This window comes from Calidris pugnax, unplaced genomic scaffold, assembly GCF_001431845.1.
Source record: "Calidris pugnax isolate Ruff unplaced genomic scaffold, ASM143184v1 scaffold63, whole genome shotgun sequence".
Lineage (NCBI taxonomy): Eukaryota > Metazoa > Chordata > Aves > Charadriiformes > Scolopacidae > Calidris > Calidris pugnax.
The window spans coordinates 4639817-4663252 of NW_015090852.1; the positions used below are offsets into that span (position 1 = coordinate 4639817).

Here is a 23436-nt window from a genome sequence, read left to right on the forward strand (position 1 = left end):
AGCTGGAAATGTCACGTTCGTAGGAGATTTATTTGCTGGAGGGCCTACAGCCATGTTTGGAAAGATGTGACCTTTCGGGCTTCCAACACACAATCAGGAACTCGGTCATTTTGTCATGTGCTTTGGGGGAAAAATGAAGGTACAGTACCCAGGATTGTGAGGCAGGAAGGGAGCAAAGCCCCTTGGAAAAGGACGTTCTGCTTTGGACCAAGAGGGAGCTCTGGCTGAGGCGTGTTTGCAGCAGTTCTATGCCATTCTTTCTGTAGGGCTTAGAGGAGACTGTCCCGTGCTGGACATGCGGTGGTTTGTACCCTTTGCACATTAGGTGCATTTCCAATCTGTGCTGGAAACGGCACAGAAAAACCTGCTTTCTTCAAGTATTTGCACTGTACCCAGCAATATTCTGGATGAAGGCAATGCTGGATGTTTTTTCTCTGAACATTGCAGCGCTCTGAGCACTGACAGATGCACAAAAAGAGAAACATGAGAAATCTTAGTGTTTGTCTGCTTCCTACCTGTTCCTGTGCTTGGCCACTGAGAAACTTTGTGTGTCTTGCCTGTGCAGTCACTTCTGCTGATGAACTATAATTCCTCTGAACACGTGGACATGCTCCTGCAGTCCTCTCCTCATCCCGTGGGTCCATCTTTGTCACCCTTGAAGGGAGCAGTGGCTCTGCAGGCCTTCCCAGCCTGCCTTCCTCCTCACTCAGGTCTTCCCCCTCTTGTCTTTGTTGAGTCTCTCCCTAATTCCTCCTAGGCTTGACTGTGGCCTTTGTCCTTTGCCACCTTCTGGCTCCTGAATCCTGGGCAGGGCCAGAGCAGGAGGGGCTGATGCCTTCCTGCCTTGAAAATGTGTGTAGTGTTGTCTTCAGCTGTTTCTGGGACATGGTGTATGTTTTGTTGGGTTTGGTTTAGCTGTTTGCTGTTCTTGAGTTGGCGTCCTGATCTACCCAGGGTACTCTGGTGTCCGACCTCTCTAGCGTGTCCGTCTAAGGGACTGCAAGCTCCCAGTGGCAGGGAACACGTATCTGTATGAGTGTGTGTGTGTGTGTACTTGCTAGTGCTAAACAAATAACCACGTGTCACGGCTTGTAACCCCGTGGCAGGCTAACTGCTTTAGCGATGCTGGGATATGCAAGGTATGGCACATGGCTCCAAAGGTGGGACGCGTGAAGGCCATGCGTGCAGAGCGCCTCAGGGACTAGTAAGTAACGCACAGTTCTCCGTGTTGTTGTGGCACAGATCCATTTCCTTGCAGTAGGAGGTCGTGTGTCTGTACTGACTGCCATGCCATCAAAGCATGTTTCTCTGTCGAGCGAGAGGGAGGGAGGAAGAGACCTGTCCCCTGAGAGATGTGCCGTAAGCTGCGTGCTCTTCCCTGCCCGTGCAGACTCTTAGCGTGCTGGCAGGGGGCCTTGAGAGGAGACATTGGACTGGCGCTTGCATACTGTCCGTCCCTGCTGCATGCTTGAATGCAACATCTAAAGCGAGCATTGTGGCCGGTGTGGAAGCAAGCTGTTAACAACTCTTTTCTCTTTACCTTTAGCCCTGATGAAGAATCTTCGCAGAAGTTCATTCCCTTTGTCGGGGTGAGTGTTATCTTAGTTACGCTGTGTCAAGCCAGCTGGAATATGTCCACAAGTGTTAACCTAAATTTACCTAGTTTTTGGGGTAGAGCATGAGCACTGGGTGCTCTAAGATAGTGTCAGCATGAGCACCTGATGGTTGGATGCAAATTTACCTGGTTTCTGGGGTAGAGCATTGAGCACTGGGTGCTCTAAGGTAGAGTGTCAGCATGAGCACCTGATGGTTGGATGCAATTTCCTGGCACATAAGTGAACCTCAAAGATCCCTCAACAAACTACTAGGTGTATTTTACTTTCCAAGCAGCTGGCTCTGAGTGGCTCTGTGCTGCCTGCCTTCCAGCACTGAACCAGGCACCGTAGCCTTGTTTGTTCAATGCAAAGAGAAAAGCGTGACTCTGAAGTGCTCTGACCCACAGCCTGTCTTTGCTGCAGACCAAATTGGTGGAGACTTGGTGCTGGGCCATGTGCAGAGGAAGGTGGTGTGTTCTGGGAAACCTGATCTTAGGGTTGCTGTGCCCAGCATTGCCTTGGGTGATTGATTTGGCCAAATTTGCTAATCCAGTGTCAGTCCTGCGTGTGCTTATCGTGAACAGTCTCCAGGCCTCTTAATATCCCATCCACTCCTGAGAAGTGGAGAGTACATTCCACCAGGGAGATCATTTATGCCACTGTTAGGTTTGAGTCTGAGACAGTAGGTATTTAATACATTTTATTACGTGTTTTAGGATGGTAGTCCCAGGCTTTTCCTCCTGTCCTTTTCTTTACATCTTCCCAGATCAGGTGGCCAAGTGCAGAGTATCTAGGCAGGGGTATGGTTTTGCTTCTGTCAGTGTATTTTGTGCACTATGTACTTTGCATTTTCTAGCTTCCCTTACTTGACTGTGCTCTTCAATTCATTAAGTTTTAGGTATAAAGTCATTGACCTGTGGCCAAAAGGATGTCCCCTGACTGCTCTTCAGCTACTAGATGTCCTCTTCACAGTTTTTGCTGCTCTCTTGAAGCTCCTCTTGTCTTGCACGCTGGCTGTCTTGTTCTACCTTTTTCTGCGTTAAGCTGACTTGTGTGCATTCTTGTTTGTATCCCTGTCAGTGCGTCAGAGCTAATCTGAAATCCCAAGGTGTTTAAAGAGCTTAGTTTCTCTTGCCTTCAGGCTGACCCTGCTTTCACTCTGATGCCTCTTCAGAGCGAGAGTGTGTCTCTGCAGTGCTCCTGTGACGACAATCTACCTTTGTTTGCTGAAGAAAAGATGTCCTCCGCTAAAGCGGAGAGACACATCTTCCCAATTTCTTCCCTGCTGATGAGCTTTACTGTGATCTTTTCCCTCCCACGAACTGCAATTGCTGGTGAAAAACTGTTGTTACGAAACAGCCATTTCAACTTTTCCTGTAACAGGAAAAGCCCAGAAGGGCTTGGAAGCACCTGGACTCATCTCACTGTGGCTGCTAGGCTCTGCAAAGCTTTTCTTTGGGACTGATTTAGTTCAGTGCTATGTGCAAGTAAATGGGCCTCAGAGTGTTTGTCCAGTTGCTCTAAAGTGATCATTGAAGTGTTCCTGACAGAATTGCCTATAGGACACATCTGAAGAGACTCTGAAAGCCCAGTTGCAGGTGTCTCACAAAGTCTGAGGCTGAATATGAGCACCAAAGCTCTTCCCCTCTGCTGGAGCCTGCTTGGAGCTGTTGGCCAAGGAAGAGAGGGAGCCAGCAATGTTTGGGTTTGAGACTCCTGACATCCGCTGGACTCTGTTGGCTTTTAGGGTGCAAAAACTGCTGTCCTGCAGCTGGGCTGTGTGCTGTCTTTGACCCAGAAGCAAGCAGGGCAGACCTGTGCTGCTCAGCCACGCTCTGAAGTGGTGGAAGCGGAGCCTCGCAAGGGACCATTCGGATGCAAAAGGCAGGCTCGGGTGGTGAGGCCGTGTGGTCGTGCTCCCTTGTTGTGCTGACAGCCAGGTGCCAGGAGAGTTAGCAGGATGTGCTTCCTTCCTGAAGGGAAAGAAGTCTGGCTGCTGCAGCGTTCCTGGATGGAGGCCTTGTTGAGACTGCAGCAGTCTCAAGCGCCTCCCTGAGTAGAGGGAAGGGAAAGTGTTTAACCTTGTCTTCCTCCCATGGGTCTGAACTTGAGCGTCTTCAGTCAGCAAACAAGAGGGAAAAGGCCAAAAGTGATTTCCTGTCTGGCTTGCAGATCAAGGTGGCTGTAGGCAGTTTCCTGTGTTGCTTGTTCTTCCCCGAACTCTTCTGCCTCACCTCCTCTTGCTCACAGCTAGTTACAGTCTGTGAAACATCCTCTTGGGGTTTAACACGTAGCACAAATGGCTGCTGGGACTCCAAAGCCAGATTTATTGCTCTTTGGATGCAGACTGACCAAACTGAGTTGCAGCCTCCTTCTCCCAAGCCAGTGCCCCTTCAGGGAGCCTCTGCACACACTCCCTGCTGGGTTCATGATGGCTTTCCCAAGACTGGAGCTGATAGAGAATCCACTGGAGTGCCTGACAGCTCTCCAAGATCTGGTGTTGAGCATACACCACCCCACCTTGAACTGTGCAAAGTTTTTTCTTTCTAATTATTAGGTCCTTTTTCTTGATCCCATAGCACAGAAATGTGCTCCCTAGGGATGTGGTCCAGACATGGCCACGTCTGAACTTAACCATCTTTTGTTTTCAAACTAAATAGACTGACTGACATAATTTCTCATTCTGAAGCGGGTTTTATTGACTTGGGTTCCCTTTGCAGCTCTTTCCCATTTGTCAGCATTTAGATAGGGTAGATATTAACCCCAGATACAAGTTTCTTAAGGACCTTAAGAAGGGTCTCTCTTCTGCAGTGTTGACAATAATGATCCCCATGCACCCTAGCAGATTATCGCTACAGAAGCACCCCGCTTTTATATCACCATGGGTCACTTTGTCTTTCTAGACATAGTTTGTACTTGGGAGCTTGTGTTGGGAACATGCTCTGTTCCATAAATTATTGCCAGTGGCATTAACTCAAAAGCACTAGGAGATGGTTGCTCATATCAGAACACATTTATATCCTTATTACAGTGTGATTTGGATCTTTCTGACATGTCCATGTGAAGGTTTATCCGTGTTGGTACCCACAGGCTTTGCCAGGAGCTTTATCTTCTTTGCCAGACACTGTCCTTGTTGGGAAACTAGAAAATTATGATCAGAAACTGTACTTTGTTGATTTTGCGGTTTCCTAACAAACCCCAAATATGCTGCACCCTGGAAGTGGCAGCACTTGTGTGGTAGAAGCAATATGTCTGTAATTAGCAGGTGCATCAAAGCAATGCCAAAGGGATATTTATGTTCCTTTCTTAGTCTTGCCCTGTTCCCACAAGTGTCACAGACAGGCACTGTAGTTGCCATAGCTTGGGGCTGGCAATGGGCTGCTCAGGTCTGTAACAGCTCCATGTGCTCACAGGTTGTGTCTGGACACTGATGGGACCTGTCTGGCTCTTAGAAGACTCCACTTTTCAACATACTTTCACGCTACTCTTTGACTGCAGGGACAGTGCCAAGGGGGCTTGTAGGGCTAAGCTTAGTTTGGGGGTTGAGGGTTCCTGAAGTTCAGGGGACTCTTGTTTCATAGAGCTCTTCTGTTTTACTCCCTCTAGGTGGTGAAGGTTGGAATAGTGGAACAATCTTCTGCAACATCAGGTAACAATCATCTTGTGTGTACTTTGTGTCATGCAGGTGGTGGGAGCTTGACAGGCTGAACAAACTTGTCCATTGCTGATGTCTTGAAGTTTTGTACGGTGGAATTGGCCTTTGTCTTTCAAGGGGCCCTTTATCTTGTTACTTTACAAGGAGCTTCAGGCCAGCTGAAATTCACCACACCCTCATTCAGGGAAGCTCCACTTGTGTGTGCAAACACCCCTTTTTCTTATGTGTGTTCTCGATGGGGTGAATTCACCACTGCGGTTATTTGAGATTCCTGCTCCAAACTGGGGAGGCAATTTATCAGAAGTTCATGCCTATCTCCCTACTCTGGGTTCAGTTGCCTAATAAAATCAGTCTCAAACATGTGCCTGACAATGGGAACTCCAGAACAGGCAACCTGTTTGCCAATCTGACAACACATTTAGACCCATTTTTTTTAATGGGGGAGTGCGAAGCTGACTTACATGATACTACCTACTTACACACATGTACATGGGGCAGTGCTATTTTATCAATGGGAAATTGTGTATGAAGGAGGAGAAAACACTACTAGTCAGGAATATTTTTTTTTTCTTCACCTGTTGGGATTGTTTCTTACATTGCTTCACTATTAAACCCAGATTCCTGTGCCCCAGGTTGTACATAGGCTTGTGTGTGAAGACAGCCCTTCTGGGGATCACTCCTTGGTGCCACACTGCTCCCACCACCCTAAAGAGCCAATATGAAGGGATTGATGCTTTGGTTGTGAAGAGTGGAAGCGGGGGGAATGGGGACATCTCTGTGATCAGCCCAGGGGTACTGAATTCTCCAAGAGTCTCTCAGGGATGCTGCCCTGCAGTGGTTGTGGGGGGAGAATTCCCAGCAGAGCTAGAGGCTCAAAATCAACTGGGAGCAAACCCTGGGAGAGCAGGTGCTGGCTGGGAAGCCCAGAGGAGAGTGAATGTCTGTGCCTGCTTCCTACCCAAATGTAGAAAGTCCCATGTTTTAAGTGTGCAGGCAGTCAGAACGGATGGGCTATAGCTGATCTGTGGATTGAGTCTGAACAAAACCTGTGCAGCAGGAGCGTGAGTAAAGAGACTGAGCTATCCCAGTGTGTGTGCTGGGCTGTGAGACGAGCCCAGACAAACAGCTTGACTTCTTTCCTGCAAGGTGACTCCGATGACGCAGCTCCCTCAAGCTCCAGTGTCCTTTCTTCTACCCCACCTTCTGTGTCTCCTGCTGTGAAAGAAGCCTCCCCCACACCACCTTCCTCACCGTCTGTCACAGGCAGCTTCTCATCCTCAAGGTAAAGCATGTTTTGTCTCTTTACACCTCCCTTGGCTGTCTTATCTGACATATACAGGAGAGAGGAAAACTCTTCTAAAGGAAAACCCATAGTTCTGCTTTCTTCCTCTGTAGCAAACACTTGAAGTTGACACCTTTCCCCTTCACCTCTTTTGCCTTTGGAGTGATCGTGTCCTTGCTGGCCAACAAGGAGTTGAGGAGGGCAGATAGGATCTTGCACCTGATAGGAAGGCTGCACTACTCAAGGGCAGACACATATTTACTAGAAGGGGCAGCCTTGTTTCTCATAGTCTGGCAGAAACCCTGATTCTGATGAGCCATTGTGGCCGCCTGTTTGGGAAGGTTTGTGTTCTCCATCTGCTGATATTTTCCCTTTGAGACTGGATTCTTTAGGGGAGATATGTTGCCAAAGAAAATACTGACCTTAATACGCATGGGTGCTAGCCTAATCCCTCACAATTCTTACAATATGTTTTTAAGGACCAAGTGACTGTAAAGTCAGTGACCCTGTAGGAGGAGCAGGGTTTTTCTCTGTGAGGGGAGAGCTGACAGTTGTAAGGTGGCATAGTGGAATTGCAGTTTCCATTCATGTATGTGCCTGAAGGCATATCAGAACAGCAAGGAGACAGCATCTATAGGCAACATAAAGCTCTGGCTTAGCTGAAATTTTTAGAGTTGAAGTGAAGAAACCACTAGAAAACTGCCAGTAAAGAATTGGCTTGGCCAGGACTCTCATTTCGTTGCTGCACAAAATATTGGTGTAGCTGCCTAACACTTTGTGTGCAGTTCTGGTACCCAGAACACATGATGAAGTTAAAGGTTCAGGGGAGCACAGGCGATGGGATCAAGGGGACAGAGCAGCTGCTTTGTAAGGGGAGACCAGAATCAGTTTTGGGGAGGAGGGGGCAGAGGTAAATCACTTAGGTTCTGCAAAATTGTGGTGGTGGTGGCTTCATTGAATACTGAACTGTCATTCACCAAAGCTGCAGTACAAGACCTGGGGGCACACAGCGACACTGGCAAGAGGTCAGTTCAAAGGGAGAAAAGAAGGGGCTGCGGCACGTGGTAGGAAAGGCATATTAGGACTGTGTCACCTCTGCTGCTTGTGTGGCATTGGGATCAGCAGGTCAAAGAGGGGCGAGGCAAATTCATAGGCAGCAGATCCACTAATGGATACTAAAGGGTGATTCAGGGATGTCCCCTTTAACATCCCTAATGTCAGGCTGGGAAAATCCAAGGGAATGCTCTGCACTTAGAGACTGAGCTCACGTGCTCTCCCTAAACATCATCTCCCACTGTCCTTGTTGGAGATGGAATGGGGACCTTTCTTCCCCACCCCAGAGACCCCTGCAGTGACCTTTAACCTCTGACTTCTTAAACTGGCTTAAGAGTTCCTTTCTAATAAGAGGAAATGGAAATGTGGAACTCCCAGTTTAGCAGGTGGACAGTGACTGGAAGGTGTTAGTGACCACTAGCCTGTGCCAGGAGGCCCAGTTCCCCAAATCCTCCTGTTGGCCCCCTGTGATTTGGTGGCAGGAGGGTCCTGTCTGCCTCAGGCTGGTCCCAGCAACAGCTGGCCAACAGTACAGAGTTGGGGGCTGCACAGGTTCTCAAGTGTGAGCTCTGTGTGGGCTTTCCAAAGTTGGAAGCAGTTTGGGAACCTGTACCCACAAGAGCGTTGGCTATTAAAGTTCTGAGCTTTGGAGGTGGTACATCTGAAGTTGACACCCCGGCTCTAGGAATCGGGTACTTTTTAACTTGATGCTGTGTGGTAAAATCATCAAGAAATGAGGAAGTTTAGGTTCAAAATTATTCCATCTCTGCTGATCTGTATATGACAGCACAGAGGGTGGAGGGTGACCCAGACTGAAAGTTAGTTCACATCTTTAACCAGAGATGGAACAGAAAATCCTGCCTGGGCATAGTGGACATTAGGATGCTTTGTCTTTACAACTAAGATGGGAAATGTGATGCTAAAGACCCTTAAAATCCAAAGCTGCATCTTCAAAACATCATCTTTAAACATCATCTCTCTTCTGAAATTGCCCTGAGAATCTAAAACCTGGGTTTGGTGATTAAAAATGAACTCTGCTTTGCAGCCTGCCTTTCAGCTGAATAAATGGCAAAGAAAAGGAAATGATCTGTTGAGAGGACCTTAATGATGGGCTGTTCTTGAGAGTTTCTTATTAGACCGGTGGTGTAAAGGGATGCATATTTCATTCAAAATCACAGTTTCCTCTTCCTTAACAATTGCCATTTCTCTAACATGGACACAAACTGGTAGATTAATTATTAATTTTTTGCCTAGTACTTGCATATTATTCAACACTGTCATTGGGTAGGAAGAAGTGTAGGCTGTCAACCGTAGGTCTGCTGAGTGATGAACCCTGTTCCCTTGGGGTTAGCTAGTGAGAGGCAGGGACAGGCAAGGAGTGGAATTTCTCAGGCTACTCATCTTCTGTTTTCTGACTCAGGAAAGGCTGGCAGTGTGTTTTGGTGATGCGCGTCTGTTACAACACGATGCGCAGGAGTTCTCAGCAGCAGATCACGTCCTGAAATCTGTTATTGTTTAGCAAACACCACAGGAATGGCACAGCATTTTCCCAGCACAGGAACTCCCCAGCCCACAGCAGGGCTCATGGGGTGTATTGCCCAGTGCCAACTCCATTACAGGGACCTGGAGAGAGTAGAGATCCTGTGTGACCTGATGGAGCATCTGGACAGGAAGGGAAGCAGCTGGTGGTAGGAAGATCTCATGGACATAGAAGTTGGAAGTAATCAGGGGGGCTCAGAACTGAGTGCCTAATGCTCAGGGGCCCTCCACCTCTTTATTCACCCCAATTCAGAGGTGGTTTTGGCAGTCCTGTATCTGGCCAGCATCATTAACTCATCAGTGCTCGGGAGGCAGCAGCAAGATGCTTACAGACCCACTTCCCCACTCAACAATTGGAAGTGATCCGGGCCTCCTCAGGGGTTGCCTTTGCTGGCTGGGTCACTGAACTCAGAATCACATTAGGAAACTGCTTGTCTCCTGCCTTTCCCACTGCTCGTCCTTGTGGTGTGCACCAGGTCAGCTTGTCTCAGCTCATTGCAGTTCTCTGCTGCCAAGCCGATGCCACCATGTAACATGACCCAGACTGCGTCACTGAATGATGACTTGTGCTTTTTGTGATTAACGGGTCTCACTAAGAAATGTTGCTGCCTGATCTCCTAAAGAGCCAGGAGCTTGTCCTCTGATCATCTGGTCAGGAGTGGCAGCCACTCTGACAAAATGCAGATGCAGAGAACTCTGAGTGTGATGCAGAAATTACCACCTTCTCCTCTTTTCCAGCCAGAGCCTCGGTGCTGAGTTGATGGGCCTGCAGGTGGATTACTGGATTGCAGCTCCACCCATGGACAGAAAAAGAGACCCGGAGAAGAAGGACCCCTCCACTACCAAAAACACACTGAAATGCACTTTCCGGTCCCTCCAGGTCAGCAGGTTACCTGCCAGTGGTGAGATTGCCACCACTCCAACCATGTCCATGACTGTCGTGACAAAAGAAAAGAACAAGAAAGGTAAGATGGACACATTTAGTGTTGCCAAAGGCCAAGAATGCAATGCTGCTCTCCCTGTTCTGCCACTTCAGGGCTGCCTGACTTGTCAGTCCTGCCTTACAGCACCTCAGTCATATTTTTATCCCCCAAATCCAAGTCTGTCTGTAGATGAGAAGTCACTGCATAAGGTGATGGAGTTTGAAAGGGTGGTTCTTCTTTGTGCTCTAAGAAGGGGATATGTACACACTTACAGCTGAGATGGTATAGCCCAAAAGAACAAAGGTGGGGATGAAGCAAGGACCTTTACAGGTGGCTTTCCAGAAAGCCAAGAGGTATGTTGCTCTGGACAGCTTCCCTTGTGAGCCTGCTGGTGTGGGGTGTCAGGTTAGGTAAGAGCTTGTGCCCCAACCACCAGAGTCAGAGCAGACCCTGCAGCCCATACAGCTTCATTCTCTGGTCTCTCTTCTGCCACATGACAGATGCAGACAGACAGGACATGTGTGCATCCCGTCATGTTGCAGCATATGGCAGAAGTCTCAGCAGATATTTTGCTGGATTCGATGTGGTGTCCTCACGTTAAAATACCAGTCACAGCTGGACAAACGCACCAGCCAGATCTGCCCAGCCATTGCTAGGTATTCATCTCCATACAAGAGGTGGTGTCACTCAGAGCAGGGCTGCAGCAATGTAAGGTCTTCTACAGGAGCTCTTACGTTCATGCACAGATTGCTTTGTGGGACAAAAGGAGTCAGAAGAGAAATGCTCTGTGCAAAGCCTGATGTTAACAATTTTCTTGTTTAATTTCCTGCTCTTAAAATTATGGCTTTGAGTTTATTTTCTCCAAACAAACCAAAAAAAGGCATTTGAAATATTGTCAGTAATTCTGTATTTGCTCCTTGGTAACATGAAACATTAGAAACCAAAGAACAGCTTTGCAGAGAAGTGTTTTCAAAGAAGCAGAAGGGCAGTTCTGCACTTACGTTCAATTGCCAGTAGCTGTCCTTCACAACATCTTCTCATCCATGGGGTCTGGGAGTCATTGTGGTGCAAACAGGAGTTTGAGGGGCTCTGGGAGAAGGCTAGCAGAGCCTTCTGGACCTGTGGCTGCAGGACAGGGGTGGATAACTCTGCGACCAGGTCACTACTGGGCCAGCATAGCTATGGCACTGCTGGCACCAGAGCTCCCAGCCTTGACCACACCCTTTTTCAGTGGCATGTCTGTGGGAGAAGCAATCCTGAAATGCTCAAAATATTCCTCACTTGGACTTGGCCTATCCTGGAGCAGTGGTGTTCAACACCACCAGCTTCTGTGTAACCAGTGTGTACAGCAGGTCCAGAGAGGTGATTCTGCCACTTTACTCTGCTCTGGTGAGACCTCACCTGGAGTATTGTGTGCAGGTCTGGAGCCCTCAATATAAGAAGGACATGGACCTGATGGAGAGGGTCCAGAGGAGGGCCACAAGGATGATCAGGGGGATGGAGCACCTCTGCTACGAGGACAGGCTGAGGGAGCTGGGGTTGTTCAGCCTGGAGAAGAGGAGGTTCCGGGGAGACCTAATAGCAGCCTTCCAGTACCTGAAGGGAGCCTACAGGAAGGCTGGGGAGGCCTGTTTAGAAAGGCCTGCAGTGACAGGACGAGGGGCAATGGCTTCAAGCTGGAGGGGAACAGATTTAGACTGGAGATTAGGAGAGGGTTCTTTACTGTGAGGGTGGTGGAGCACTGGAACAGGTTGCCCAGGGAGGTGGTTGAGGCCCCTTCCCTGGAGATATTCAAGGAGAGGCTCGACGAGGCCCTGGGCAACCTGGTCTAGTTGGGGGTGTCCCTGCTGACTGTAGGGAGGTCGGACTAGATGACCTTTGGAGGTCCCTTCCGGCCTGGGCAATTCTATGATTCTATGATCTTTGCTCCTTTCTTTGGAAGGTTCTCAGGCAATTGGACCCTTTTTACCTCTCCTAATGCCCTCCCTCTCCACCAGTAGCCCATAGTTTGTAGTCCCTCCTGCTCTCCAGGTGTCTGTGCAGCCCAGCTCATGTTGGGCTGCAGTTGGTGTTCAGTGAACTTGCCTGCAGCCGCATGGGATGGTGGAGCTTGGTGCTGTCCTGCAGCCCTGTGCAGTATGTGGGACTCCCCCTAGGTGGTGCGGCTGCCCGGCAGATCCCGGCAGCCCAGCACAGGGCACAGGCTGGGGACCACCACAGATGCAGCTGTTTGCCCTGGTGTCCCCAACAGAGCAGCTGGAATTGCTCCGAAGGTGCCCTTTGGGGCCTGGGTTCTGAGCTGGGAATGCTTCACGTAGAGATGCTGAGGGCTAGGATGTCTGTGTGTTAGGTGATGGTGCTGAGCACTGACATGGTCAAACTCCTGTCAAACAGGAATGATTTTAGGAGTTAAAATGAGTTAAACATTCATGTCTGAAAATTCTAAATTCAAAAACCCAAACAAGTCTTGGTGCAGCTCCTGTGAGTGGCAGAGATTCACTGTGTGCTGGTTTGATTCTCTTTCAGTGATGTTTTTGCCCAAGAAAACAAAAGACAAGGAGGTTGAGTCAAAGAGCCAGTGTATCGAAGGCATCAGCAGGTTGATTTGCACAGCAAAACATCAGCAGAACATGCTGCGTGGTAAGTGCAGTGCTTGCATCCCCTCAGGCTCTGGGGCGAGGCTCAGCTGCTAACTTTCTCCTCCAGGCAAAGGGCTGATCCTGCCCCATGCCCTGGAGCCAACCTAATGGGGGTGTTCCTGGGGAACGGCCTTGGATGTGTCCACCATGTGGGAAGGTGCAGGATGTGGGAAAATCCTCCCTTACCTAGGAACTCCTCTGAATCCGTGCACTGAATGAGCACAAGGTCTGCGCCAACGTCCGTTCCCCTCCCTCTCATCCTCTGTTTCCCTTGCATGTCTAGAAAATGACAGTGGAGAGTGGTGAGAGGGTGGCTGCTCCTGCAGGCAGGACTCTGGCACAAAGGCCTGCCATGGCAGGAGATGTACACGCATCCCGCAGGCAGACCTAAAGTGGCTGTCAGTGGAGCTGTGCATCCAGTATCAAAAATATCCCTGTAGCCTGTTCAGTTGATAAGCCCCACCGCTGTTAACAGCAGGGGGATCTGCTTATAGGTCACCTCCTTAATCCTGGCCCAGTCCCTGTGAGACTGGTGAGTGTGAGGGGTGATCACAGAACATGTGTCATGACTTCAGGAGATGCAGAACTCCTGGTTAAGAGTGCCAGTGAGGAGAGACTGATGTCCATCTCTTTAAGAGCTCATTTGTCCAAAAAAGAAAATGGAGTGTGTTTAGGAAATTGGAGAAATCGGATCAGGTGATGCTGAAATCAGCAGTCTGGGGAGATCCAGTGTCAGTGAGCGATGCTGGAACAACAATCTGAGCTGTTCTCCCTAAACCTGGTCTGCTCTTGAGCCTTTCCCCCCAGAGTGTGCAGCTGTTTACAGCAGCAGCGGCGGGGTGGCCAGGCAGAGCAGCACCAGGCCTCCCTCTGCTGACTGCAGGGAGGTTTCTAGCAAAGCTGTTTCAGGCTGGCCACTTCCATTCGGTATTTTCTAACTCTCCTCTCTTTTTTTACCCTCCCCTGCAGTCCTGATCGATGGGGTGGAGTGGAATGACGTCAAGTTCTTTCAGCTGGCAGCACAGTGGTCCTCTCATGTCAAGCACTTTCCCATCTGCATATTTGGACACTCCAAATCTAACTTCTAGCCGTGCTCGGCGAAGGGACCTTCTGTCCGTCCCGGGGACTGCACACCAGGAGCCAGGAATTGCGTGCCAACTCTGACTCGCGTCGCTCTGCCCTCTCCTGCAGAATTAATTACAGATGTGCTTGGATTACTCTTGAATTACATTTTTCTATTAACTCTTAAGTTTACTACAAGGGAAGGAAACCCCTTTAAACAAAGGCAAAAAAAAACAAAAACCCAGTCTTAAATATAGATGTGCTGACAACATGAAGTCGTGGGGGAGTTGGCAGGAGCAGGCAACCTGCCCGAGAACACCTACCACTTACAAGCAGATAGTGAATAACTGCACTGCTTATTAACCTGAGACCTCATTGGTGTGAGTGCGCTGGGGGAGCCGTGGATCAGCTCAAACGGATTTTGCAGAAGATCATGCGTGTTCCGGTGCGTTTGTCCCCCTCTCTCTGCGTTTCTAGGAAAAAAAAAAAAAAAGATGGCCAGTCTTTCTTCCTGCTGCCAAAGGACGAGAGATCAGCGAGTCTGGAAGGGAGTTCAACTGCCCAGTTTGAAAAACAAGCCACTTGCATAGCTAGGGAGGTCTGGAGAGCAGATTCCCCTCCGGAGCGTGGAGTCTGCCCACAGGGACGGGCAGGCGTTTGCGCCGAAGCAATTCCTGAGGAGGGTTGGGCAGGAACAGGAATTAGGGAAACACTAGGTGTAAAGAAACTCCAATGTCCCAGGTCTGTGACAATGACCAAGCCAAGCCAGTCACAATGTCCCTGCAGCTGGCTGTGCTGCTGCGGGACACCACATCAGTGGGGTCGCTGCTATTTACATACTCACACCGATTATTTACCTGTCAATAAAACCTCGCCCAGCCTCTAAAGGGAAAGGATTTTTTTTAATAGCTGCAGATTTTTTTTAATGCTTTCTAAAAAAAAAAAAAAAGATAAGAAAAAATAAGAGGAAAAAAAAAATTAAGTTGCCAAAAAAACAAACCCAGGAAGATGAGCCGTTGTCTGTGAAGTGATACATCACTGTAGTGGCTGGACTGGGAGCCAGCCAGGCGCTCTGCATGTCCAGCTGCCTTCCCGTCCATCTGTCCAACCGCACACGTGAGGGAGCGTGGGCTGCTTTATCTGCTGCCTTTGTCCTGCCCTGACCACCCTGTGCTCCCCAGAGCCTGCTCTCACCCTCCTGCACCTCCCCAGGCTGGGTGCAGACCTCCTGGCTCCAGGGCCACTGCAGGAGGGCGTTTTTGCCGTGCCCTTAAACCACCCAGGACCTCTCCTGTAGGGACCCAGAGACTGGAACAAAAATGAAGGGTGCTGGGGGTAGGCAGCCTCCTGAAGGCTGCTTTGTCTTTTCCTTCTGCTTCCTGAGTATTCCTCCCCACGGGCATTTTTCTGTGGATTGCATCCCTTCCCCAGCAGAATTACTTTTACCATGGCACAGCATGGCCTACGGATTGAGGATTTGTTAGGGAGTTCAGTCCCAAGGTGCAGTGGAAGCTGTGGCTGGGACATGAGCGAGGATGAAGCCAGCCAGGTTCTCTATCCCCTTTGGTCAGCAAGGTGACCTGGGAGATGAAGAAGTGAGCTTTTTAGGTGTCTCGCACTGTTGGCTTGGCTCAGGTTGCACTCGTGTTCGCTTTGTCCACCTTGCTGCTGCCAGGGACACTTGGGGTGCCAAGACAAGGGGATGCTTTCACAGGGAGGCAGTGTGACAAGCCCCAGGCAGTGGCTCCATCTGCTGCAGATGTGGCCTCTTGCTCTCCAGGCTTCCCGGGGCATGCCTGGGAGGGACTTGGAGCAGGTGGCAGACGGGGTTTGGGGAGCAGAGTGTGCTTGCTGTGTGGAAGAGCAGACATCTCTGGCATTTCAGGGTAAGGGACTGAAGTTTTTGATGGAGTCCTTTTGAATCCCAGCCTTGTGGGCAAGCCAGGCTGTGTGAGCATTTCCAGAAGGCACTTTCTGAGGGCAGTGATGCTTTTGAACCTTTACCAGCATTTGCAGGTCAATACTTTTTTTTTTTTTTTCCTCCTTTTTTTTTTTTTTCTGATCTCTTACCCTTGGGTTTTTAAAGGCTTGGGGAACCTGCTTTGCCCTGCTCGCTGGGCAGGAGCCTCCTGGTTTGTTTTGGGCAGGGCAGTGGTGGTGTGTTCTGTTAGGCCTTTTCCTGCTGATGGGGAGCGTGGTCCCCGCCGGTGCCTGTTGCAGCTCACAGCAAGGGCTGCTTCACCAGCACCGATTTCATGGAACCCTCTCCCAGCACAAGTGCAACCTGCTTGGCCAGGGACTGGGTATTCCCTTCAAACCATGCAGGGGAGTGGTCCCACGCCTGGTGGCACGCTGCTGGGCAGGTCATGTTGTCTGGTTGCAATATTCTGTTTCTTCCTGCAGTCCCACAGGCAGGTCTGCCTGCCGTCTGCTGGCTTTTGGCTGTGGCAGAAGCTCAGCTCTAGTTTGAGTGTTGTGGTGTCCATCGGTTCGTGTGTTTTCGGTTGACCTGAGCTGATGCTCTGGAACTGTATAGCGTTGCCTAGCAGCAGTATCGTGGGAGATGGTGTATAAGCACATCCCTTCTTTTTCTTCATTGAGGCTGTTACATCAAAAAAAAAAAAAGAAAAAAGGCTTTTAAAGGAAATTAGTCAGTGTGTGATTTCTTCCTCGAGTCTCACACTGGTGTGACAAGAGTGATTGGGCTGGGTTCCAGCGTCAGGAGCCGCAGGCAGCCTGGGCAGCTCTCGGTGCCGGAGCGCGTCAGGGCTGCAGAGATGGGGTGGACTGACCGCCTGCAATAACTTTGTTTACTGGGGGGGGTGGGGGGGAACCATCACTGTGCTCCTCTTTGTATTTCAACCTACTGTAAAGAAACAAATGGTAGCTAGGACAGGATTTCCAGGGTCCTGCCTATCAAATGTGTGTTGCCCTGCTCTACTGTACGTGTGTGTGTGTGTGTACCTGCGTGTGTACGTGTGTGAGAGAGAAACACTTCTGCTCGTGGCATTTCATGTTGGTTTGTGTTTGGTTCTAACTTTATACAAGTGAATTCAGCGGGAAACTCTCTGTACACCTGAGACCTGAGGGCTTGTGTCTCCACAGGGCGTCTCCTCTGTGGAAAGCTGCCATTGCTCTGAGATGCCTCCCCCGTGCAAGGAAACATCCTGGCTTCTCAGCCTTGTCCTCCCAGACTCCGTCAGCGGCAGGCTGGGCCTGCCCATGGGCAACTGTGCACCCGGGGGATGGCCGTGGTGTTTCCATGCCTTGGGGTGAGCGCTGACATGCACGTTTGGTGGTGCTGCTCTGATCAGGGTGTTGTGCCTCTTCATTTCTCTTGAATCGCGTGGAGCCACTTTGTGCAGCTGTTTCTATCCCAGACGGGAGGAGAAGCAGGTTTCTGTCTCTAAGGGAAATGGGTGTTAAAGCATGCACGTGGCTCAGGCCGTTTTGGGAAGGGGTTTTTCACCTGGTAGCATGTATGAGTGACCAGTGTCGGGTCTCCCACTCTCCCAGCTTCCCCACCAGTGTCCCAGGGGACCCTCCCACAAGCAAGCCCCACCAGCCAGAGAGATCCCTGCTGTGGGGCCAGGGAGAGCTGCCAGCACAGTGATGGGTCCATGCCTGCAGAACTGTGCCAGCTTGGTGGGGTAGGTGGTTGTGTGCGAGTTGGTGAATACAAAAGGATGGCTTAGAGCAGAGACAGCACTGATCCATCTTCAGCTTTTGAGGGTTTTGGTGAGGAAGGTGCAACTCAAAAGAAGAAACACAGAGGCATTATCTTGCCCTCCTGCATTAGATGGGGCTTGATTTGGAGCCATGGGGTCTGATGGCAAAGGCAGGGGCTGGAGCGGGCAGCATCTGAGCTGATCTCTGGCCAGGACGTGCTTTGAAGTTGGTGTCCCCTGGTTTCCCTGACCCTTTGTGTCCCGTGGCTTGCCCTTGCTCCCCGCAGAGCTCATCTCCTGCTTTGGCTTCTCAGCACTGCCAGTTTGGTTTCCAGCTGCTCTTGGGCGAAGTGCCCCTGCCTGGCTCAGAGGTGAGGTCTCGGGGAAGGGCTCGCTGCTGCGCGGGGCTGTGGGGCACTGGCCTAGTTTAACAGCTCTGGCGAGCGGATGAGAGATGGACGGTTGCTGCGGCGTCGCGTTGCACCTTGAGTGCCTCCTGGTCCTTGGGGTTGAGTTTCCCGGAGACAAAGGCTCGGCCTCAGCCCTGCCAGTGTTCCATCAGCTGCCGGCTCTCTCCTGCGGCGCCGGTGATTTCGCAGGCATCTCGGGCGGCTGTTTTTAGCTCAGCGCTGCAGTTTCCATCCAGTTCAATTGTTCCCGGTTACATCCCGGCGATAACTGCAGCGTGCTCCTTAATTACGCATGAGTTTGGGGAGAGCCACTGTCTCTTTGGCTGTGTTTTGCTGCTTTAATTAGCACACGCTTGTGGCGTTACCCTGCGGAGAGGGCAGTGGTAGGTGGCTGGGAGGTTTCTGGGGCTGGAGATAGGCCTGTTTGCTTTCCATCATCAAACTTGGCTGAGAACCACGCTGCCCTGTGCTTAACCTGCCATCGCAGCAAAGGCCTCACCGTGCTTCTTACCAGCAGTGTGTGCTGGAGGGAGTACTCAAGAGCCAGGGTGGGAGGGCATTGCATCCAGCACCTCCAAGCTTAAGAAGAAAATCCTGTTGAGAGGCAGCAGAGCTGGTGGCCTTCTCCTGCTGCTTGGTGTGCCGAGGGATCGGGAAGGCTGGAATTGGGGCAGTCCTGCTGTGCAGCGGTAAAGGGCTGGGGACCCTGGAGCTTTCTTGAAGTTAGGCTGAATGCAGTACTTCTGCCCCCTTCTTTTGGGGGATCTCAATCTCAGTGGATAGCTGTGTGGTGGCATTTTAGTGTGACACTCCCTCCAGGCTTATTTGGCAGGGAGAAGGCCAGAAATGAGCAGCAGCATCTCTCGGAGGTTTCCTGATGGGGAATTTCTCGTGGGACATGCTCCTGGCAGGGCTGGCTCCTGCAGGGTCACTTGGCTGCTTTGGGACAGACTAGGGGAGGAAAGGGACATGCCAGCTTGGAAAGCAGCAGGTCACTGGTTTCCTTAAGGAAGAGCACCAGCCTGGGGCAACATCCAGTCAGCTGCTGCTTTCCCATTTGTGTATGTGCCGTGGCTGTAGGGAAGCACCTTGCGAGCGTGGGTACTGGGTATGCTGGGGCTGCATGTCACCAGCCTCGTCTGGAATGTGGCATACGAGGGGACGTTACCACTTTGTAGATTCCCGAGTTGTCCATCTGTTTCATTGTTGTATTGTTTGGGTTCTAGGTTGTTGTTTTTGTTTTGGTTTGTTTTTTTTTTTTTAATGAAGACAGATTAAATGTAAATAGCCTTTTTTTGGAACAAACTGCAACGTGCTCAACCTCGTCAACTATTTTATGGTACTAATGCAACACTAATAAAACTGGACATGAAAGCACACACCCGTCCCTTGAGTCATCTCTCAGCGGGGGCTGCTCTGGCGTGACTGGGGCAATTGTCTCCAGTGGGAGACAGCAGCGTGGCTTTAGAGTGTGGGGGTATCTCTTGTGTTATGTATCCAGTTGCCCGGTGGCACTTCCAGGGCAGAGCTGGTGGATCTGCATGTCCTCCTGGGCACTGAGCTCTCCTGTGGTTTTTGTAGCCCTGCTGCCCTCTCCTCTGCTCCTGATGCTTCCTCTCCCAGAGGGACCTGCTTGCCTCCTGCAGCTCTCCTGGATCTGACAGCCCTCTCTAGCACCCGATGCTCACCCCCTCGCAGCGAGCAGGGACCAGGCAGGTGCCCATTTCTGGTCTGGGGGCTGCCTTGGATGGACACAGTGGTGTTAGGGCACGGAGGGGGAGGTCTCACTGGGGAAAGCCTGAGGCTGCGACAGCCTGAAGCTGTGTGTGCTTGTGGGAGAGGGACCAGGATGTGTGGGCTTGGTGCTGGGGAGTGGAAAGGTGGAGAGAAGAAAGAAAGAGGAGAGCTAAGCAGCGGTCTTGAGGCAGAAAGGTGAATAAATTTTAGTAAATGGCCCCATAGCTGTGGTCCCCAGGGTATAACACATTGGAGGCAGCAGTGGGAATGCTGAGCTGGAGCAGCCTGCATCCCTGTGCTTCCCTTGGCTGAGGGTGGGTGCAGGGGTGGCTGTTGATGGAGCAAGCAGCTGGGGGTGAAGGGACCTCCCTGCGGTGGGCCAGGCTGCTCTCAAAGCACACAGGTCTCAATGGGTGTCCCAGCTCCTCCTCTTGGCCTCGCCAGGCTTGCAGGTGCATTTATGGCCTAAGCCCTTTGCTGGAGGAGGTGACACAAGTCCCACCCAGGTGGCACTGAGTGGGGCTTGGAGAACTCCATGCAGGAGGAAGGAGTGTAGCTCAGGAGGGGGAAAATTCAGGGCTTGAGTGCAGAGACAGCACCAAAAGCCATGGAGAAGGCCTGGCTGCTGGTGAGATGGGGGGAGCACCATGGGGCAGCTAGGGGAGAGAAGCGGGTCAATGCTGTGTTTTGGCCACAGATTTTTTGCACAGGTTCAGCTGTAAACCTGCACTGAGGGCCTGGCTACGAGGAAGAGGAGCAGTCTGAGCTTCACCTTTCAGAGCCCATGGAGAACCTTGTCTCAGCACAGGAAGGAGAGTGCAAGCAGAGGGGACTGGGGTGGTGGGAAGGCTCAGGAGCTGGCATAGGGAGCAGAGTGCTCCCCACATCACCAGGGAGCATGCATGAGCTCTTCACACCAAGCCCAAAGTCCTGGTGGGACCATGGGGACACTCCCCTGTTTTCTGGAAGGGAAAAGAAGGAAAACAGAGCCGGGTGGAGCAAGGATGGGTCAGGACCTGGGTGTGTCAGGTCATATGCAATGGGCCTGGAGAACCTCCCTCACCCACGCATGCTGGGACAAGCCAATTTCTGCCAGGCAACCTTGGACCAGGCTCTCAAAGTGCCAGCATCTTCCTTCTGCAGGTCTTGGCTTCCCTCAGCGGAGATGCACCCTTCACTGCCACGGGAGAGGCATCAAATGCAAGCGATGCCCTGCCAGGATGCACCAGAAGCCTTCTGGAAGGACTGGGGTCACCACGGTGAGAGTCGGCGGCACCCGTGGGAGTGGGGTTTGGTGTTGGGAGATGAGGCACTGCAGGAGCCCGCTCCTTCCCAGGCTGTATCCTCCAGCTCCCCTCCCTCCCATTGCCCAACGCCCCGGCGGTGACCACAGCTATTGCTTAACCTGGAAGAGGAGCAGCAGGGAAGTTCCGACATGGTTTTGTTACTATCCATTTAAAAAAACAATTTAGCATCTGGAAAGAGCAGGCCAGCACCATGTGACTGACCACTGCTTCGTGTGCAACTACCAAGCGCCCCATGATGCGATTTGTAAATATTTATTCTGGATAATTTTTCTGTGTCCTACTGAATTATTTTCCGCTCTGCAGAGCGGTTGCAGAAGCAGCCGGGGGAGAGCCAGCCCTGCCGTCCCGCGGTGTCCCCGATGGCTGTGCCGGCACGTGCTACCCCGCCTGGCTCTGAAAGGGGGAAATACCACAGTGGTGCCCCCCCGGCACATTGAACTCTTTTGGCTGACCAATGTTCACCCCCCGAGGTGCGCTCCTCGCTCAGCTGTGCTCCTTGCGCACACTGGGGCACGAAAGCAGAGCCCTGTGCCCTACTGGGACCTGAGGACTCTCAGATTTGGGATGTTGGGGTTTTTTTTTTCTAACACGCAAAGCGAATTTTAACGAAAGCCCTGTTCTTTTTCAAATAGATGTCTTTTGGCAGATGTCAAGGTTTTGGGCAGTCTTGTGTAGCTGTTTCAGGGCTTTATGAGAACTGGGGGTTCAGAGTGCAGGCGGTGGCTGTGCCCAGCCCTGGTACAGGGTATGACCATTTGTGCCATCAACCACTTAACTCCAGCAAAGAGTTTCGTGAGGGATATTTTTTTGGCCATCAGGACTGTGAGGAGGGATCCTGGGCTGACACCTTGGGCTCAGGCAACATGAGGTGATTCTCCAGCTCGGCGCCAGAGCTGAGGAGCGAGTGTAGATGTCCTGCCGTGACAGAGACCAGCAGTGCCCTGAGTCCACCTATGCTGACCATTGGAGGTGTAGCTCTTCCTTGGGGTTCACTTCTCCAAGGTGGAGAAATACTCAAGGGGGGTGGCTGGTCACCTGCTGTGCTGTACTTTGTCAGGCCTCACAGGCAGACTTGCTGTAAAGGTGTTATGTACCAAAGACTGATAGTTTCTTGGGGTATTTTTTGGTGTCAGCCTGTTAGTTCCTGTAGGAGAGGAAATACGGCAAGGTACAAGTTTTGCAGAGCCATCTGGAGCTGGGGACTAATCACCAACCATGTAACTGCTGCAGGGGCTGCTGAGGAGACACCTGGAGAAGAGCAGTGCGTGGGTGAAGAAGGGACAGTGACACCCCCAGGTCAGTGGGTAAGGGAAAGCGAAGGTGATCATCGACATTTTATCTTCTGGGTTGATGCCTGAGGGGGGGGGAAAGCCCCAGCATGGCAGTGCCTCAGGGGTGGCGGAGAGGATGGGACAAGTGGCCCCTCACCATCTCAGGGACCTGTGGGACACGGTGTGGAAGGGGTAGGAGTGTGTGAGTGTGAGGTGTGTGTACGGCATGGGACTTCCATGTGCGTGTGAAGGGATGGAGGGATGTACGTAGAGACTGGGCAGCGTACAGATGTAGGTACAGGCGTGAGGGGGCTGCTGCATGGTGTGAGCTGGCTGTGGATGTGTTTGGGGACAGGAAGCGTGGGGGGCTGCCTGCAGGAACAGGCGCTGTCTGTACATGGAGGCTGTGTGTGTGAGAAGGCCTGGTGTGTGTGAAGAAGGCTGTCAGCACAGGCCGGATGTGTGGGGGTGTGAGGAGGGCTGTGTGTGAGTACAGCTGTGTGTGTGTGACACAGACTGTGAGTACAGGCAGACGTGTGTGGGGAGGGTATACCCAGTGTGTGTGGAAGGAGGGCTATGAGTACAGGCAGACGTGTGTGAGGAGGGTATACCCAGTGTGTGTGGAAGGAGGGCTGTGAGTACAGGCAGACGTGTGCGTGAGGAGGGTATATGCAGTGTGTGTGGAAGGAGGGCTGTGAGGCAGACGTGAGGAGGCCTGTGAGGAGGGATGCGACTACAGGCGGACATGTGTGTGTGTCTGTACAGAAGGCTGTGAGTACAGGCGGATGTGTGTGTGAGGAGGGCTGTGAGGATACCCAGTGTGTGTGGAAGGAGGGCTGTGAGTACAGGCAGACAAGTGTGTGAGGAGGCCTGCGAGTATAACCACTGTGTGAGGAGAGATGTGACTACAGGCGGACACGTGTGTGTCTGTACAGAAGGCTGTGAGTACAGGCGGATGTGTGTGTGAGGAGGGCTGTGAGGATACCCAGTGTGTGTGGAAGGAGGGCTGTGAGTACAGGCAGACAAGTGTGTGAGGAGGCCTGCGAGTATAACCACTGTGTGAGGAGAGATGTGACTACAGGCGGACACGTGTGTGTCTGTACAGAAGGCTGTGAGTACAGGCGGATGTGTGTGTGAGGAGGGCTGTGAGGATACCCAGTGTGTGTGGAAGGAGGGCTGAGTACAGGCAGATGTGTGTGTGAGTACAGGCAGATGTGTGTGTGTGAGCACAGGTGGCGTTTGTGTGTGTGTGTCAGGCTGTACGTGAGGACAGGCCGGCTGTGAGTGTGTGTGTG

General features: G+C 51.5%; 1 protein-coding gene across 11 annotated transcripts in view; it reads left to right on the plus strand.

Moving 5' to 3' along the window:
- Positions 1-19205, plus strand: part of PACS2 (phosphofurin acidic cluster sorting protein 2) — an 83294-nt gene extending 64089 nt beyond the window's left edge. For all 11 annotated transcript variants that reach the window (XM_014943494.1, XM_014943501.1, XM_014943495.1 and 8 more), the window contains 6 exons: positions 1547-1589; positions 5202-5244; positions 6397-6532; positions 9863-10089; positions 12574-12687; positions 13656-19205. In XM_014943494.1, coding sequence (XP_014798980.1) covers positions 1547-1589; positions 5202-5244; positions 6397-6532; positions 9863-10089; positions 12574-12687; positions 13656-13774 — 682 coding nt within the window. In that variant the 3' untranslated portion in view covers positions 13775-19205. The remainder of the gene's footprint in view (positions 1-1546; positions 1590-5201; positions 5245-6396; positions 6533-9862; positions 10090-12573; positions 12688-13655) is intronic.
- The last annotated feature ends 4231 nt before the right edge of the window (positions 19206-23436 follow it).